At 37.0% G+C, this 16,534-nt stretch overlaps 1 protein-coding gene across 2 annotated transcripts in view; it reads right to left on the bottom strand.

Moving 5' to 3' along the window:
• CERS6 (ceramide synthase 6) overlaps positions 1-16,534 on the bottom strand; it is a 256,438-nt gene that overhangs the window by 26,669 nt on the left and 213,235 nt on the right. For both annotated transcript variants that reach the window (XM_012781868.2, XM_012781867.3), the window contains exon 8: positions 14,403-14,509. In XM_012781868.2, coding sequence (XP_012637322.1) covers positions 14,403-14,509 — 107 coding nt within the window. The remainder of the gene's footprint in view (positions 1-14,402; positions 14,510-16,534) is intronic.

Below are 16,534 nucleotides of genomic sequence, written 5' to 3'. Positions count from 1 at the left end.
TATATTTATATATTCACATGCAAAGTAAAGAACACCTTCACTTGCACCCACACGACCATATCAAGCTTGACAGCCACTCTTCTTTTTGATCCCTACCTAGGGTCACAAACATGGATGATTTCATGCAGGACTGCAACTGTGTATCTGAACAAAGGGTTTTAGATGCTGCAGCCAATCATTTTATAATCTTACATCCCCCTAATGAATTTCCTACGAATATTGGTATTAAAGAATTTGAGAGAGGTAGTGCTTTTTAAAAAAGCAAATGTCATTTTTCCAAAAGGTTACTGCAGAATTTTTTCCTTATGCATTAGAGAAAAAGGACATTTACGAGATGAAGTATCTCTCTGTGAGCCAATATTGAATTTTTCATTGTTGGTGCTCAGCTTCTCCTGGGAGGTACTTAATTGAATCAGTCTTGAAAGGTTTTCATTGTGTTTTTCCTCAGACCCTCTTATGGATCACGGACGCATTCAGACTGAGTGCAGCTCTAATGGAAGATGCTGTCATCCTCCTCCTCAATCTGGTCTCCGTCTCAATTGCTCTTGCCTCTTAAGAGGCTGGCATGCTATGAGGTCAAGAAAAGGTCAAGGCAGACAGACACAGGAAGCAATGGCTCTTCCCAGGGAACAGAAAAAGAGGGGTGGAGAGAAAGAGATGGTACTGCCACCAACTGACCCCCTTAATACAAATTCTTCAAGGTACAGAGTCAGATCCAGACATTTACCCGACAGGGACCAGAGGTGAGGCAGCAAAACAGAATTTTTGTCATGGTTCTGAGGGCAAGAACCATGGGTGAGGGGAAGGGGAAAGCAGGCACCAGTAACACGCTGCCGGCACCCTGTCATGTTGCTGCCACCATGCCGGGGTCATCTCCCTCTGAAAACCTGGAAGGAAAATGCTAGCTATCGCGAGAGAATTCTCCTCTCTGACTAAATGCTGCCGCTGGATTATTCCCAATCTTCCCCATTCAACTGTGAACGGTCAGATGTTTTCTCAACTGAAGCCTTTTTCCCCTCAAAGAATCCGCTTCTGCCTCAGTACCCTCATCTAAAGCCCACCTGTGTCTGCAGACGTTCTCACTGCACACGTGAGTCACGGCTTTCAAATGAGCCAGACACCATGCTCCATAGCGCTTTACACTTTTCAAGGTACTTTTATGTGCATTCCTATTTAATACACACCGAAACACTTTGCAAAAAAAACTTTATTATACTTGCTTACAGTGGAAGTAACAAAAGCAAGCAGAAGAATGGTGATTTGATCAAGTTTACTAACAGTAAATAAGTATCAAAATTCAACCTTTGAATAGGATTCTTAATTCCTACTCCAGTATTATTTTCCTTATTGCCTCTCATTTAAGAGCCTATTTTGAAAAACAACCAGCCTCCAGGCTGCTGGGAAATAGCTTTCCAATATTCCTGGCCAATGTGAGTTCAAAGACACATTCTATTCCACACATTAATACATTTTATACACACACCTTCCTATGGGTTGCTCTATTATCTGACTCTATTGGGAGGAATAGTTTTAGTAACTGAAATAATAGGTTAAAGAGGACAATAATTAAAATGATACACATATACCTTAAAAAGTTTATATGTACCTTCATTCATCAATTTTTTTGATGTAGAGACAAGGGTTTTTGTTTTGAATATGGGTTCTCTGGATAGCATGCCTTGCATGTAACATTCTCTAAATGCAAAGTCTATTACAATTTCCACTTTGGGCTTCTTTGAGTGAAAGCATAAAGCCATTTAGAAGCAATCTTAGTGCAGAAGCCTTCTAGATATTTATCATTTCCCTCCCAGTCTTTTATAATTTTCTCACCTACACTTAATTCAACAGTGATTTTTTTTTAGATACTTGCTTTTTAGTTTTCATAAGGTATTTCACTCAGTTTTTTATTTATTTTTAATTTTTTTTTATTTCTCATGGATCCTATTTCTCCCAACAATTAGGTTTTATTCAGTTTATTTAGCCTTCCTATACCTCCTTTTCTTTTCTTCTAAGCTCTGTCAACCTACAAAAATATTTAAGTGCTGTTGGTGACAAAATCTCACTAACATTTCCTACCCTGCACTCAGAAACCATTTCAGTCCAAGGATCACACTCTTAAAGGCCTAACACAGTCTGATTATAAATATTTTCACAATCTAAACAGAAGAAACAGAATTAGGGTGTCAACTCTTTCCCCCTACCCCCACCCAGGAAAAACTATTCTTATATAAACTTTTAGGAAGCCGAAACGACTAAGGTGGGCACAACAATTTAAAGGCCTAAATCTACCATGACCACAATTGATCAGTTAATTATATACACCTTTTTCTGTGGGGGTGGGGTAGAGGGGATGTGGAAGAAGTTTGTTAAAACTATTAGATGACATGAAGTTGCATCAACACAGACAGCTGTAAATGAGCCTGGAACAGAGCTAAAAAGTCCTGCATTGACTCAGTAAATAACCCAAAGGAGATGAGTGACACATAAAGATCAGTCTTGTCAACCTAAAGAACACATACTCAGTAAAGAACTGATCCATTTGAGAAAAATCTATGTGTTTAAAATGCTTTGATCTGTGGTTGACTAATATTTTATTTTTAACTCATAAGGCCCAGTTCTTTTTATTTTTTTAAAGATTGTTCTACCTTCTGCTTAAGCAGCTGAAATTCTACAGCATCACTTGCCAGGATAGTCATTATGTATAAGTGGGAGAATTTTTTTTTTTTTAATCAACAATAAATGTCTTGCACTGTGAAAATAGCAGCTTGACTCCCACATTCATTTAGTAGCAGGAGGCATAAAATGGATTGGTCCTTTTGAATTATTCCCAAAATGTGCTCCAGATGCATACAGATAGATCACTAAATATAAACCCAGTTGCTTCTTTTTGTTTTTCTCCCCTTGCCAAGCAACTTTTAAACCAAAGTGTTTGATATGAGTTCTTTATCATCACTCTTCTTCAAATTAAGTTTTAAGAAAGCAAAGCAATGTATGCTCCCCAAATACAATCTGATTAACCCTGTTGACTACTGACAGATGGCCAAATACTGCCATGTTGATGCGTGTGTATCTTTTGTTTTTGATGGATTTGTTCATTTGAATGGTTCCATGTTAACCTCCTATTTACAGCGGCATAAATCACATAAGGATGTGTGCCGCACAGATCTCCCTGCAAGACAGAGCTTATCATTCAGCTGAGAGGAGCACAGTTAGCTGAGAGGCTCCAGTAGCAGGGCCCTAGAGCCGAGGCATGTTCTTCCTGGGCATCATCCAGCCAATGACTGATGATCATCTTATTTCTTTCCTTCTATACATTGCAAACTTTTAAAACAAGTAGTCTATGTCCACTATGTCTTCTTGTTCACCACTTACTCTCTCCACACCAGAATTCCTTGCAGGGATAACTCTATATAATTTTTTTTTTTTTTTTTTTTTAGTAGAAGGTCACTAACCCATGTGTGATTGCCAAATAATAAAATCAAGAAACTTCAGAGCTAGAAAGTATCCAATATTAATCTCAACTTCCCCATTTTATAGATGAAGAACACGTGCACAATTTTACAATAACTGGTGATTTCACCTGCCTCTGTCTCCCCTGCGGTATTTGACATTGCAGATCCCTTTCTCTTTTTCTGAAGGAAAATTGGTTAAAATATTGACAAATTAAGTTTTGCCAATCTGAATTAGTTTTTTTCCTAATTGGTTCAAAGAGAAGACCTGAGAAACTTTCCTGAGGATAAACTACATTAGGCACAAGAAAACATTACTACCACATGTGTCTGTTTCAATCCAGACTCTCCGGCGACACCCTTATCACCCTTTACCTGCCCCTCCACCATCACCATGTTTACCTTTACTTTCAGGCTGTTTTAATAATCAGGGATTTTTATGCCTAGAAAATTCTCTAGAAATTTACTTAGTCTTCCTCCTATGCTAGAGTTGAGCTACTTCTACATTAGAAAAAATAACTTTGTATATTGTTCTATTATAAGCTATTCATTTGGTTAAATGACCATTCTAGTAACTAACATACCTTACTGTCAAATTTTTCTCCCCCTTCTCCAATAGGAAAGTGCATCCTATTTTACTGTGAAGAAGTTTGCTCATGTAGAAACAATAATAGCCAGTTGTCACCACATACCAGAACAGGGACGGAGTGTTAATTTAAAGAAGGAAAACTGACACTCTTTCTTCTTTGGTAAGGGAAAACACTCTGGGTCTGTTCTCAGGTGATTTGGAAATCTACTTGGTTATTTTTCAAGGTTATCAAGATTCATCCTGATTCTAGTTCTAAATGGTGATATGAGAGTTTTCTGGCCCAATTATAGCACCAAGACTCTGTAGGCACAAAAAGTGTCAGCAAAATATAGTTTTAATGAAACTGTTGGGTTTCATGTGAATGCAATGGAATTGTTTTATCTGAAATCTCAAAACCATTAATGCCCTTCTTTATGTGGCAAATACATCATTCCATTTTGTTCCTTTTATTTCTTTTGCAACACAAGCAATCAATAATCTCACCATGTTTTAATCACTCAAAAGAAGCCCCATGAACTCATGGAAGCAGATGGTATATTTATTTGATGTTGATAAGAGCAAGCAAAATTCAGTTTCACTGTATAATTTTTATATATAAATAAATAGCTATATATATATATATATATGTATCTGTTATCATACATACACAGAAGGGCACTGCTTTATTTTACCTGTTTGTGGAAACAAGTAGGCCAGAAGATGAAAATAATGATCCTATTTATATACACAGTTATTTTCAAAATAAAACAACTTTTCATCATCTTCCTCAAACCTTTGAAGGATGGATAGAGATCCAGTTGAAAAAAAAAACCCAATACAGTCACAAGTAAGTATGTTTGGTGTGGGCCACCCAAAGGCCAGTCCCCTACATACTATGCCTCAAAGAGAGTCCAACGGAGACAACAGCTACCAGGGACAGCATGTGGGGCAAGAAAACAATAGAATGGGGAATTAGGTAGGATATGTGGGCTCAAGAGAACAGAGAAGTTAAATAAGCATTACCATGACATTCAGAATATTTCTCCTTGATTTGGGGAGGAAAAAAATAGTACAAAGAGTTTTGCCCTTTGCCTTTTTTCCCCAGGTAAAAAAAGCTACCTGCCTGGGGATAACACCTCTATTAAGATGTATTCCAAATTAAGCCATAGAATAAATCAGAGATCTACTGCAAGATAAATCAGCACCAGATACTGCACAAGACACCGGGCACATAAAGGGAGAATCAGATGAAGTCCTAGCCCTTTGGAACTCACTCTTGAGTGGGAAAAGGTGGCAAGGAAACGAATATCAAACAATACCGTTACAACAGTGCGGCAGGAAAATGTCACGTGACTTCCACTGAGAGTAGGGGACTTAAACATCTAATTACATTTTTAAATGGAGTTGGGGAGACACAATTTGAAATGAATACAATCATATGGCTAGGTAGACAGGGAAAAGGGAGTCAAATTCATGAATAATTCATTACTCAGAGAGACATTCAAGCCCTGTTCCTTCCATAACTCTTCACAGCAGCTTTAACCTATTTTGTGAAACACTTAACTTATTTCTGGAAGAAATTGTAGACTTAATGTATAAGAAAGGGTTCTGACACACACTCCCCACTTTTTTATATAAAGTGCTGACTTTGCAAATTGTGCTCCTAACATAATGTAACGTCTTGAAAAAGGAGTTGATTTAAGCGGCTTGCACACAAGAAAAACAGCTTCAGTGTTTCACATACCTCCTGAATTGACTGTTCAATAACTTGAACATCAACTTAAGGTATTCATTGCTATATCATGGTGTTGGCCCTTCAGTAGCAGATGAGATAAAACACTCATATTTTCATGGGATGAAACCAAGGCAAATTTGGTGTACTAAAATCTTGATTAATGGAAATACTCTAGATAACATAGTGATAACTAGAAAAATTTCCTTGTCTTGTTCATTTATTATTAGTCAATGAATACTAATGAAGTAATTGAACAACATTTTACTATTATTTGATGGTTCACAATATTGTACTGCTTCCGATTAACATCCTTAACCAAGAATGACTGCAAGGCACAACAGATGTAGCAGGTAGGAGACTAGTTTAGAACAGAAGTGACTCAAGGCACTCCCTGGAGGTTATTTTGGGAAACAATCCCAACTATTTCCTTAGTTGACTGGCATACAGTACTGGGCAGTAAAATTATAGTTAATAGACAATTCCATTTCATTAGATGCATTATTTTGTTATATTTATATTTCAATTAAAAAGAATCTAAAGATGTTAATTAAATCAATACTTCTTTTGTATCTCTCAAAGTTTAAAAACATTTGGAAATGTTTCAGTCTAGTCATTATTACACAGCAGTAAACAAAGGAATGTATTCAGAAGCATTTCTTTGAACATGTTTCTCATGGCCTTTTGGGATAAGTTTTAATAAATATTTTAATGAGTGCTGTATTCTGCATTTTTTCATAACTACCAAATATATAACTCAACGATCACAACACAATGTACTCACCACTAACAAATCAAATTAAATATTTATTTTGCAACGAGTCTATTTAAGGCATGAGTTGGCACCATGCAGAATACGAAGTAGTCTAAGATATAACTGTCTGTGAAAATTAGATGTGAGTTTATATCCTGGCCATTCAAAAACGAAGTCAGTTAAATTGAGTTGTTGAAAGTTGTGCTGAGAGATGCAGAGCTTGTAATAAATTTGAGGTTGGGCACCTAACTGATACCAAGGAAGCCCTATGAGAAGTCCTCAATGGTGGCTGCGGATGACTTGTGCAGAAATTAAAAATTACTACACCAGGACACTTCCTTGGTTTATCACACGGAAGGAGAAAAGATGCACTTTAAAAAGAAAATTCTATTTCTCCTTCTTTTGCACAGTTGCTCCCTTCCCATGCAGCCCTGGAACCTCTTTTTTTTGAGACAGAGTCTCACTTTGTTGCACAGGCTAGAGTGAGTGCCGTGGTGTCAGCCAAGCTCACAGCAACCTCAAACTCCTGGGCTCAAGCAATCCTACTGCCAATTAATTTCTTTCTATTTATAGTAGAGACGGGGTCTCGCTCTTGCTCAGGCTGATTTCAAACTCCTGATCTCGAGCAATCCACCCGCCTCAGCCTCCCAGAGTGTTAGGATTACAGGTGTGAGCCACCGCGCCCGGCCGCCCTGGAACCTCTTGACACCTGCCTTTCTCTCTACCTCATTCAGAAGCCATGGTACAACACATCAATACCCATCAAGCCCCGCTCAGGCTGCTAGTCATGGTTTGCATGTTTAACATACTTACTTGTTTTATGAGTTTCCTCATATACATTTATCTGCTGTATTTCCAATTCATGGACATTTCACGTTATAAATGGAGCATTTTTATTTTATAATCTGCTGTGGATAAAGGGAGCACTTAATGATGGCACAATTCAATTTCTATAAATCCTGTCTGATAAAAACAATTCAGTGGCTAGAGTGATCCTGCCAAGCTACGAAGTCACTGTCATCTTTGTCATTTTTGGGCCTATTTTGTATCATAAAGAAAAACTCATGGGTTGCAAAGTCTCAGTCACGACTGTGTAGAACTGCCTGGGAGATTCTAAAATTTCATTTGCCATTTAATAAGTATTTGATTTTTTTGTGCTGCGTGTTCCTGGGCACATGACCTAATCAGTATCTATGTGCCCATCACCCACACCGAGCCTGACGCATGGCAGGCTCACAGTGAAGTGTGATAAATAGATTGATACAGAAGAAAATGCTCCTGTCTATGAGGAATTTACAAAGTGTTTGCTCTCTTGTCTGGGAAAGAAGACATAAAGACATTAAAAGTTAAATGATAATACATGATAAGACATATCCCCATAAGGAACAGAAGGATCCTGGGGATGTGAGTGATGCAGTGGTTCTGTCTCCTTGGCAACACTGACATCCCCAGAGGTGGCCCTCAGAGGCATGGAAGAGGCTCTGCCAATGAAAGGACATGGCCAGGGTCCACGGAGCCCTGCACTCTGGGGTTCTACAGGGACACTTTCTGGGATGGCTCCAGTGCTGGTCCAGACAGGGAAGTAGGCAAAGGGCAGCCACAAGCCAGTCCAAGGCGGGGTTAGGACAATGAGAAGGAGCTCAGCATGGACAAGAATGGCAAGTTTGCAGGAGAGACCCAGGGACCAATGTCAGGGAGCTGTGGTAAATGAGGGAGGAGAGGACTAGCCTAGGATGTAGCTGTGCTACATGATAATGGAAGCAAATGGAAACATAGTTGATGTCAATTCTTCTGCCAATTTCCATAAAGCATCAGTTCTCTCAAAAGAGTGAGACCTTGGTCAAATATACAATTTTCAAATCTCTGGTCTTGGCATTAGACTTCATCACAACACTCAGATATTTTTAAAACAGATAAAACGGCCATACTGAATTTTTTCCATAGATGGTATGTAAACATTTTATAATACTTTGAGCAATCTTTTTATTTGTTTCTTTTTCCCCCAGCAAAGAATTCTCTGCAGTGATTAGGAAGGAGGAGGGAACACTTAAGACATTAATTCTGTACAGAGATCATTACTAAGATACTGTACTTTTCTTTGTTGTTGTTGACTCAAGTTACAAAAGGAAAAAGTCAACTTAATTGAGAGCATATTCTGCTGCTCCCCCACAATATTTGTCTGAGGTCGACAATACTTTTAGAGTATATTCCAAGGCTTAATACATTTAGAACATCACTCCCTCCATTGCCTTATTCTTACTCATGAGACTAATTCTTAATGGCCTAGCCAAAGAGTTGGCAAAACTTTTCTGTAAAGAACCAGATAATGACAATGTTAGGACTTGCAGGCCCTAACTCTGTCACAAATGTTCAACATGCCATTGTAGCAGAAAGCAGCCAAAGGCAATATTAACAGATAAGCAAGGCTGTGTTCTAATAAAACTCTACTCATAAAAGCAGGCGGTGGGTTGCACTGTCCTACAGGCCTACAGTTTGTTGACCTCTGGTCTAGCCCTTGAACCCTGAAATTAAAATTAAAATCATATGGTTACATGAAAGAGACAAAACATCTCAGCACACATTATTTCCATCTAACTATCTTCCCCACCTTATGACGGTATTAACTAATACCAATAGATGTAAGAATTATTAAAAACATACCAAAATACCTAATTGCCAAAGGCTATCAGGTTTCATCCTTTACCTTTCAGATATATTTAACACAGACCAGCACCAAGGCAAATTTTACGGCAAATTTGTCAAGGGATTACAGAAAAAAAAAATCAGTTTTCACAAATTTGTGAACTCTGAAACTAATCTGTTTCTTATCAGCTATTCAGAAAAGCATATAAGCCATGCTACTTTAGTAAAATATATTTTAAAAAATAAATCAGATAAAAAGCTAACATTCCCTTATGCATCTGGATGAATTTCAAGTCTTATCAAGTAAAATGGCAAGGAATGATCAAGCATCCTCTGGAACTTTTTTATTTAACTGCATAAACCTTCAGAGAATATAAATCCACAAATAATTCCCCTGCTCTGCAGGGTCAAGATCAATAGAAAGCAACATTCTGAGAAGGCAGATGCTTCTTTCTGAACAGCAGCAGATCACTAAAGGGACATAATTGATTTTAACCCTCCAGCAGCCGAGGAGTTGGCATTCGGTAGGACATACATAGAGAGGTGGGAAATCATCCTTGGGCCATAGGCAGAGGTCCTGGCAATTGTGGCATGCCCATTCTTGGCTGGATAATGAATTTTGAGAAACTGTCTTATGAAGAGAGAATAGCCTAACATGAAATTCTGAGAGATTCTGCGAATAGTAATAGTTGCTTTTGGGTGGCTCAAAGTAGGTGCGATCACTTGGGATTTGCAAGAATGAGGCAAACTGGTACACTTTCAATATTACATGCTGAGTACTGAGAAGAGAAGCGACTAAAACAAGGCAGTTTGGGTTTCATAACTGGAGATAGTGTTTTAAAATTTTATTTCAAAAGTACCTATGGCATTGGATCCTTAATCCAGACTAGTTGGAGGTTATAAAATGTCATCAAAATTTCTAACCACTTGGCAATAAATGGGAATTTACCTCTTTAACAGTAGCAGTACATTTTGAAAAATGTTTAATATATTTATAAAGTACTTTTTAGATTACAAAGCACTGCTATAGACAATATTTCATTTGATCCTTAACATTTCTGGTAAGGTAGGCAGAGTATTTATTATTATTTTACTGATGAGGACATAGGTGCAAAGAAGTTACATATCTGGTCTTCAGACACAGTGATGCGGAGAAAAATGACTGAAAGCAAGCAGCCTTCTAGCGACTGCAACATGCCATTCTCCTTTCAGTTCTTTGTGGATTTGTTTTTTTTCTTTACCAGATTCTAATGGATGTCTGAGAGATGAGGATATTTATAATATGGTATCTGGCTAGGGAAGAATGACAGGGAAAATCATTTTTAAATGATTCTTTTATTTAACAACTATCAAAAATGTATCTCATCAATTACTTTATGGACTTAAAGAAGATAGTATTATACTGTAGAGAGAACAAGTAGAACACAGTAAGTACTTGTTGAATTCAACTGCTATTAGGAGACCAGAGAGTCCAGACAGCCTGGGGAATCACTGACTAAATGGTTTTTCTCTGTGTGATAAGGGAGAAATTGCATCTATCTAACTTCACAAAGCTTTAAGAAGATCAACTAAGAAAACAGATGTGAGACCATTTAGAATTTAAGCGTACTTAATTCACTCAACGAATATTTACTGAGTAGCTTTTGGGATTAAAGCATTGTGATGGATGATATAATGAGATTGAACACAATCTGCTCTATGACAAATTCAAACCACTGCTTCATAAACTCTGGGAAACTGTCAGGAATTTCAGAGATTACGCAAGTGGAGTGTAAGAGACATGCAGCCCAGTGGAAATGGTAACAGCTTGCAATGATGGATAGGCTTACTCTCAAAACAGATCAAATCATTGACTATAAAATGAAGGCTGAAATACATAGATTTTTGAGTTGAGGGAATTTAGACACAATTTTCTAAAAATGTAAATGCAAGAGAAAATAAACATTTTTTTCAAATGATGGCCAGATTGCACGTATGTGAGGCACCAGTGATTTGTTTGGTAACAGTAGTACAAGATATATCCAACATCACTGGAACTTTTGAACACCAATTGTAACCCAGATTCTGTCAAAGTATATAATAAATACAGACTTAGCTAAAATTTGGTCCTGATGATACATAACATCATATGAAATAAATAAGCATGTATTTGGAGGAGGTATTAATAGGAAAGGCTATTGTTATGGCCAAGAGGAGCAGTTGCTACTTTACCCTCCTTGCAAAACAGGCAGGCAGTTTAGCAAGGCCAAGGGCAGCACACAGTGGACACAAAAGGTGCACTGCCTTGGGTAAGTCATGTCCTGGGAATAGCAAGGCCAGGCACTGGCTGGGGGGGCGGGGTCCTACACAGGGAAGCCAATATAGTGATACCTTCAGAAAGGAATAATGTGGAGAGATCAGTTTTGGTGACCTGTGTGTGTTGTACCCCAGGTGTCCTCTGGACAGAAATGATCACTACTTCCGTGGACAGCATCCCAGCTTGGAGAGAAGGAGAAAGGGCTGTAACAACTTCCTGGCTTATTAGACAGGATGAAGAGTTCCCAGGCAGGACGTGTCACTCAATCTAGGATGCCGGCCCCAGATAAAATATGGTGTGATTCTAAGAGGTAGAAATGGATCAAACTTAGTAAAAAGCACAGTGAATGAGAAATGTGACAGAAAAGAGTCTGTTTGATTGGAGTTAAGTGATAAGGATGATCACATTAAAAGCAATAGCCAATCAAGAAATGGTAGGGGGGGAGACTGAATATCCACACATGGAAGAATGAAACTGGATCCCTACCTCCCACCATATACACAATACAGCACAGACCTAAATGTTAAGAGTTAAAACTAGAAAACACGTAGGAAAAATCATAGGTGTGAATCTTCATGACCTTGGATTTGACAACAGTTTCTTATATATGACACCAAAAACACAAGTGAAAAAGAAAAAAGTAGACAAATTAGCCTTTATCAAATTAAAAACTTTTCTGATAGTGGATTAACCAAGAAAGTTATAATAAAATGTTTTATATCTTAAAAAAAGACAAACCACTTTTGTCCTTAAAAGGACACCATCAAGGAAGTGAAAAGAAAATCTTCAGAAGCAGACTTATTATCAAATGTATAATTATAGGTAACAAACAACACTAAAAAGACAAGTAACCTAATTAAAAATGGGTAAAGAATTTGAAATGCAAATCAAAATCACAAGATACCACTTTAAACCCACTAAAATAAATATAATAAAAATGACAGATAATAGCAAGTGTTAGCAAGGATGTGGAGAAAGTGGAACCCTCATACATTGCTGGTAGGAATGTAAAATGGTGCTGCAACTTTGGAAAAGAGTTTGATGTTTTTCAAAAAGTTAAACATAGACTTACCATGTTATCCAGCAATTCTATTCCTAGGTATATACCCAAGGAACTAAAAACATGTGCTCACACAAAAACCTGTACACAATGTTAATTGCAGCATTATTCATAATAAGTAAACAGTGGAAACAACCCAAAAGTCTATCACCTGATGAATGGATAAATAAAATGTGGCGTATCTACATAATAGAACAATATTCAGCAATAAGAAGAAATGAAATACTAACATATGTTGCAACCTCGATAAATCTTGAAAACATCAGGCTAATTGAAAGAACCAAGTCACAAAAGACCACATACAGTATGAAACCATTTATATGAAAAGACCAGAATAGGTAAATTATTTGGTTACAAGGACTTTTTCAAAGCAACTAGAACAGGTCATCACCACAGACCAAACCTGTAAGTTATTTTATTGGTAGCAGGACAAATTTCTATATTCTGAGGTCTATGTTCTAGGTAACTCACTGTTGTCTTAACCTGAATAGCTTTTATACCTTAACCAGAGGGAAGAAGAAGAGTTACATCTCAAGTTTAATTCCACCCTTAAAGTGAAGTAGGCAAACCAAAGATTTCTTTAAAACTCAGGTTCTCAGAAATCCTACATTGAAAAGCTTTACTCTTTTGAGAAGAATTTCCTGGATTTTGCTTGAATTTCTTCTATTTAAATTCTAACCACTAGTTCTGCAAATAATCTTCAAAGAGCTCCAGCTTTGAAAAAATTACAGACACATTATATTCAAAATTACTTCAATGTTCCCTACCTGCAGCCATATTCACTACCTACAACCATATTAAACTATAATGAGGTTTTATGAATGTCTTGCCAATGCACAGGGCTGTTGCTTGGAAATGATTTTCATAATAAGTGTTCAGAAGGGCTGTGAGTCTCAAGGAGAAGGGATGTGTGTGTGTATGTGTCTGTAATTTGTTACTGGAATCCCAGGAATGGACATTATTCACATAAAAACCTCAACTTTATTATTGTTTTTCTACTGGGGTGGAAAGTCAAAGTATTACTTCCCTTTGCTTCTCTACTTTCTCCAATTTCCATTGCTTGAATTTTCCATTCAAATCCATCTTCCAAAATGGGAAAAAAAAAATCTACCATCAATGGTAGACTTCAAGTGATATGGAGCATTCATTTTTTTTCTTAGTTGAAGTAACAGCCTTCTAGAAAAAGATTAATGACAGTGTACCTATTTTCTATAGAAAGGATTGTCAAATTCCATCCAAACTGTCTTATCATTTTCTTAGTTCTCAACAAAAACAAAAGACATCCCGACATTCACTCAGGAGCCATAAAGAACTTCAGGGGTTATTTCTGAGTCATATATTCCATCTACGTTAGCTGTGCATACATACAGCTGATGAGGAGAATTACTTAGAACAGTCATTTTTCAAACTTTAACATGTAGTAGAATCATCAGGAAGACGTTGAAACAAGAGATGGCCAGGCCTCATCTCCAAAGTTTCTGACTCAGCAGGTCTTGGGTGGGGCCCAATAATTCGCATTTCTAACAAGCTCCCAGGTGATGCTGCTGCCGGCCTGGGGATATCCCTTTGTGATCGCTGACACACACCCGGTTATAACACTGCGTTTCCTTTAATTCAAATCCTCATGGCTGAGGTTCTTGAGTCATATTCTAGCCTTGAGTCTAAGAGGACAGATGGCTTTCTGCAGCTTAATCACTTCCTTTTCTAATTACCCTGGGGAAAATATTAGTAAAGAGTGCAACCCCCCCTCTGGAAGAAGAAATCAAGTTGTTTCTTGAGTCTCTCCCCAACTATCTTTAATCCTTTTACTAAGTATTTAGAGGAAAATTCAAGAGGAGGATGGTTCATAAGGCTAACCTGGAAGACGCAGCTCCATCAGAAAGAAGACTGGCATACTCACCAGATAGGAAAAACAGCTAGTCTCGAGGTGATAAAAACCATGGCAAACATAATAAACAGGAGATCACACATTTTCTGAAACCTGGCATAATTTGCCATTTTGGCAGCCTGTGAAAGGAAGGAATGTGACATATTAATTTAGTTAAACTGATAAATAAAAAGTTTCTTTCCCTATGCATGAGTGTCCTGCAAGAGATGCGTAAAATTGCCTGCTACTTTGAAATGTCATGCATCATGCATCAGTATTTATAAATTACCCATAAGTTGAGTGAAATGCAGCATTAGCCATAAGTAGAATTACTGACTGTTACAGATTTAATAAAATATTCAGCAACCTGAAAAATTCAATTTTATGGCTGATTTCAGAAAAACAGAGAGAAAAATAAGAAATTCTTGCTTTATAGATGATATTGGCAAGCCAGAGACACCAAAACAGAAATTCGGCATAATGGGTCAAAATAGAAAGTGCTGGATAATCCTTTAAATCTTTAATGAATCCCGAATACTAAAGCTATAAACTTTATGCAGAATATATCGAGATTTTCTACATTTTTCTTACTTTCTACTTAGAATGATAAGTTTTCTTTAAACATGCACAGTGTACTCTGTATTCTGGAGAGATGGTTTCCTGGCTTATCTGTATAAATTTAGAAATGAAGGAGGTTTCAAGATCATTTCTTTTTAAAATTTTTATTTTTAATTATTATGGGTACACAATAGTTGTATATCTTTATAAGGTACATGTGATGTTTGATACAGGCATACAATGTGAATTTATCAAATCTGGGTAATTGGGGTATCCATCACCTTAGGCATTTATCCATTCCAATTCCACTCTTAGTTATTTTAAAGTATACCCTAACTTATTGTTGATTATAGTCACTTTGTTGTTTTATCAAATAGCGTTCATTCTAAGTCTATTTTTCACACCCATTAGCCATTCCCATTCTATCTTCCTCTCTTCATTACCCTTCCCAACCTCTGATAACCATCATTCTACTCTCTGTCTCCATGAGATCAATTGTTTTTAATATTTAGCTCCCACATATGAGGGAGAACAAAAATCATGTTATTTCAACTGATCCATTTAGGTAGAATTTTCAAAGTTACAGAAATGGGTCATTTTCTAGATGAAAGTTACTAATGTTCAAAGTCTCTAATAATTTATGACAGCGATTTAATTGACCATTTTTAATTAATATATTATAAATGAGTCCAGAGAAGAAATTGCACCCCTTTCTCTACATCTACTTTTTACAGGTGATCCTAGGTAAAAACAGGTAAGACTGAAAACCGTTTTGCTTGATCATCTCTTTTTACATTTTCACATAGAATTCACAGCACCTACACACAGGGCTATAAATTGACGATGTCCTCTGGATTCATAACATTATTTTCTACTTCTTGGAAAGTTAAATTAGCGGAGCTAAACTTGAAAAGATTGTTGACAGTATCCACAGAAGCTATAATTTACCGGCATTTAAGTAAAGCTCATTTAAGTAAAGGTCAAAGCTATAAGAGAAAATATCTATTACCTGAGTAGAAGCCAGGATTATGAGGCTTTTAATTTCTTGAATACTTTGGGTATAACGTCATGAATTATGATAAAAGAAAAAGCACCTTCTGCCTTCTTCTGACTAGGTAAACCATGTGGTTTTTCTTTTACATTCATTAAACAATATCCAGTAAATAAGCATTAAACATCAACTTTTCAGAAATGTCTAGACCATAGATCCCACCTTGAGGAGTTGACAATTGATATATCATCTCATTAATTGGGTTTCTCAAACGTTATGCATTTTCATAATGTTAAAGAGAACCCAGGTGATGACGAATATTTGTTTTTAAGCCATATGACTGTGATATCTCCATTATTTTTCTTTTCAGGATAAAAGTGGTAGATGACAATTCAGTCAAAATTTTCTAAATCCTGGCACTACCAAGTACCACACCAGCCAGATATTTCCAGAGGCATTACAGTTGGCTGATTGTACAGGACTGATTTCAAAACTGTAGGTTGCTGTACAGATTTCTGCTTCCAGGCATACTTAAGATTAAACCAAATGGTAACGATTTCCAGGAGATTGCCCTTATGCTAATTATATTTCTCCTTAAAAAAAATTATGTTGAATA

Source organism: Microcebus murinus, chromosome 8 (assembly GCF_040939455.1).
Source record: "Microcebus murinus isolate Inina chromosome 8, M.murinus_Inina_mat1.0, whole genome shotgun sequence".
Classification (NCBI taxonomy): domain Eukaryota; kingdom Metazoa; phylum Chordata; class Mammalia; order Primates; family Cheirogaleidae; genus Microcebus; species Microcebus murinus.
This window is presented reverse-complemented; position numbering and strand designations above follow the sequence as displayed.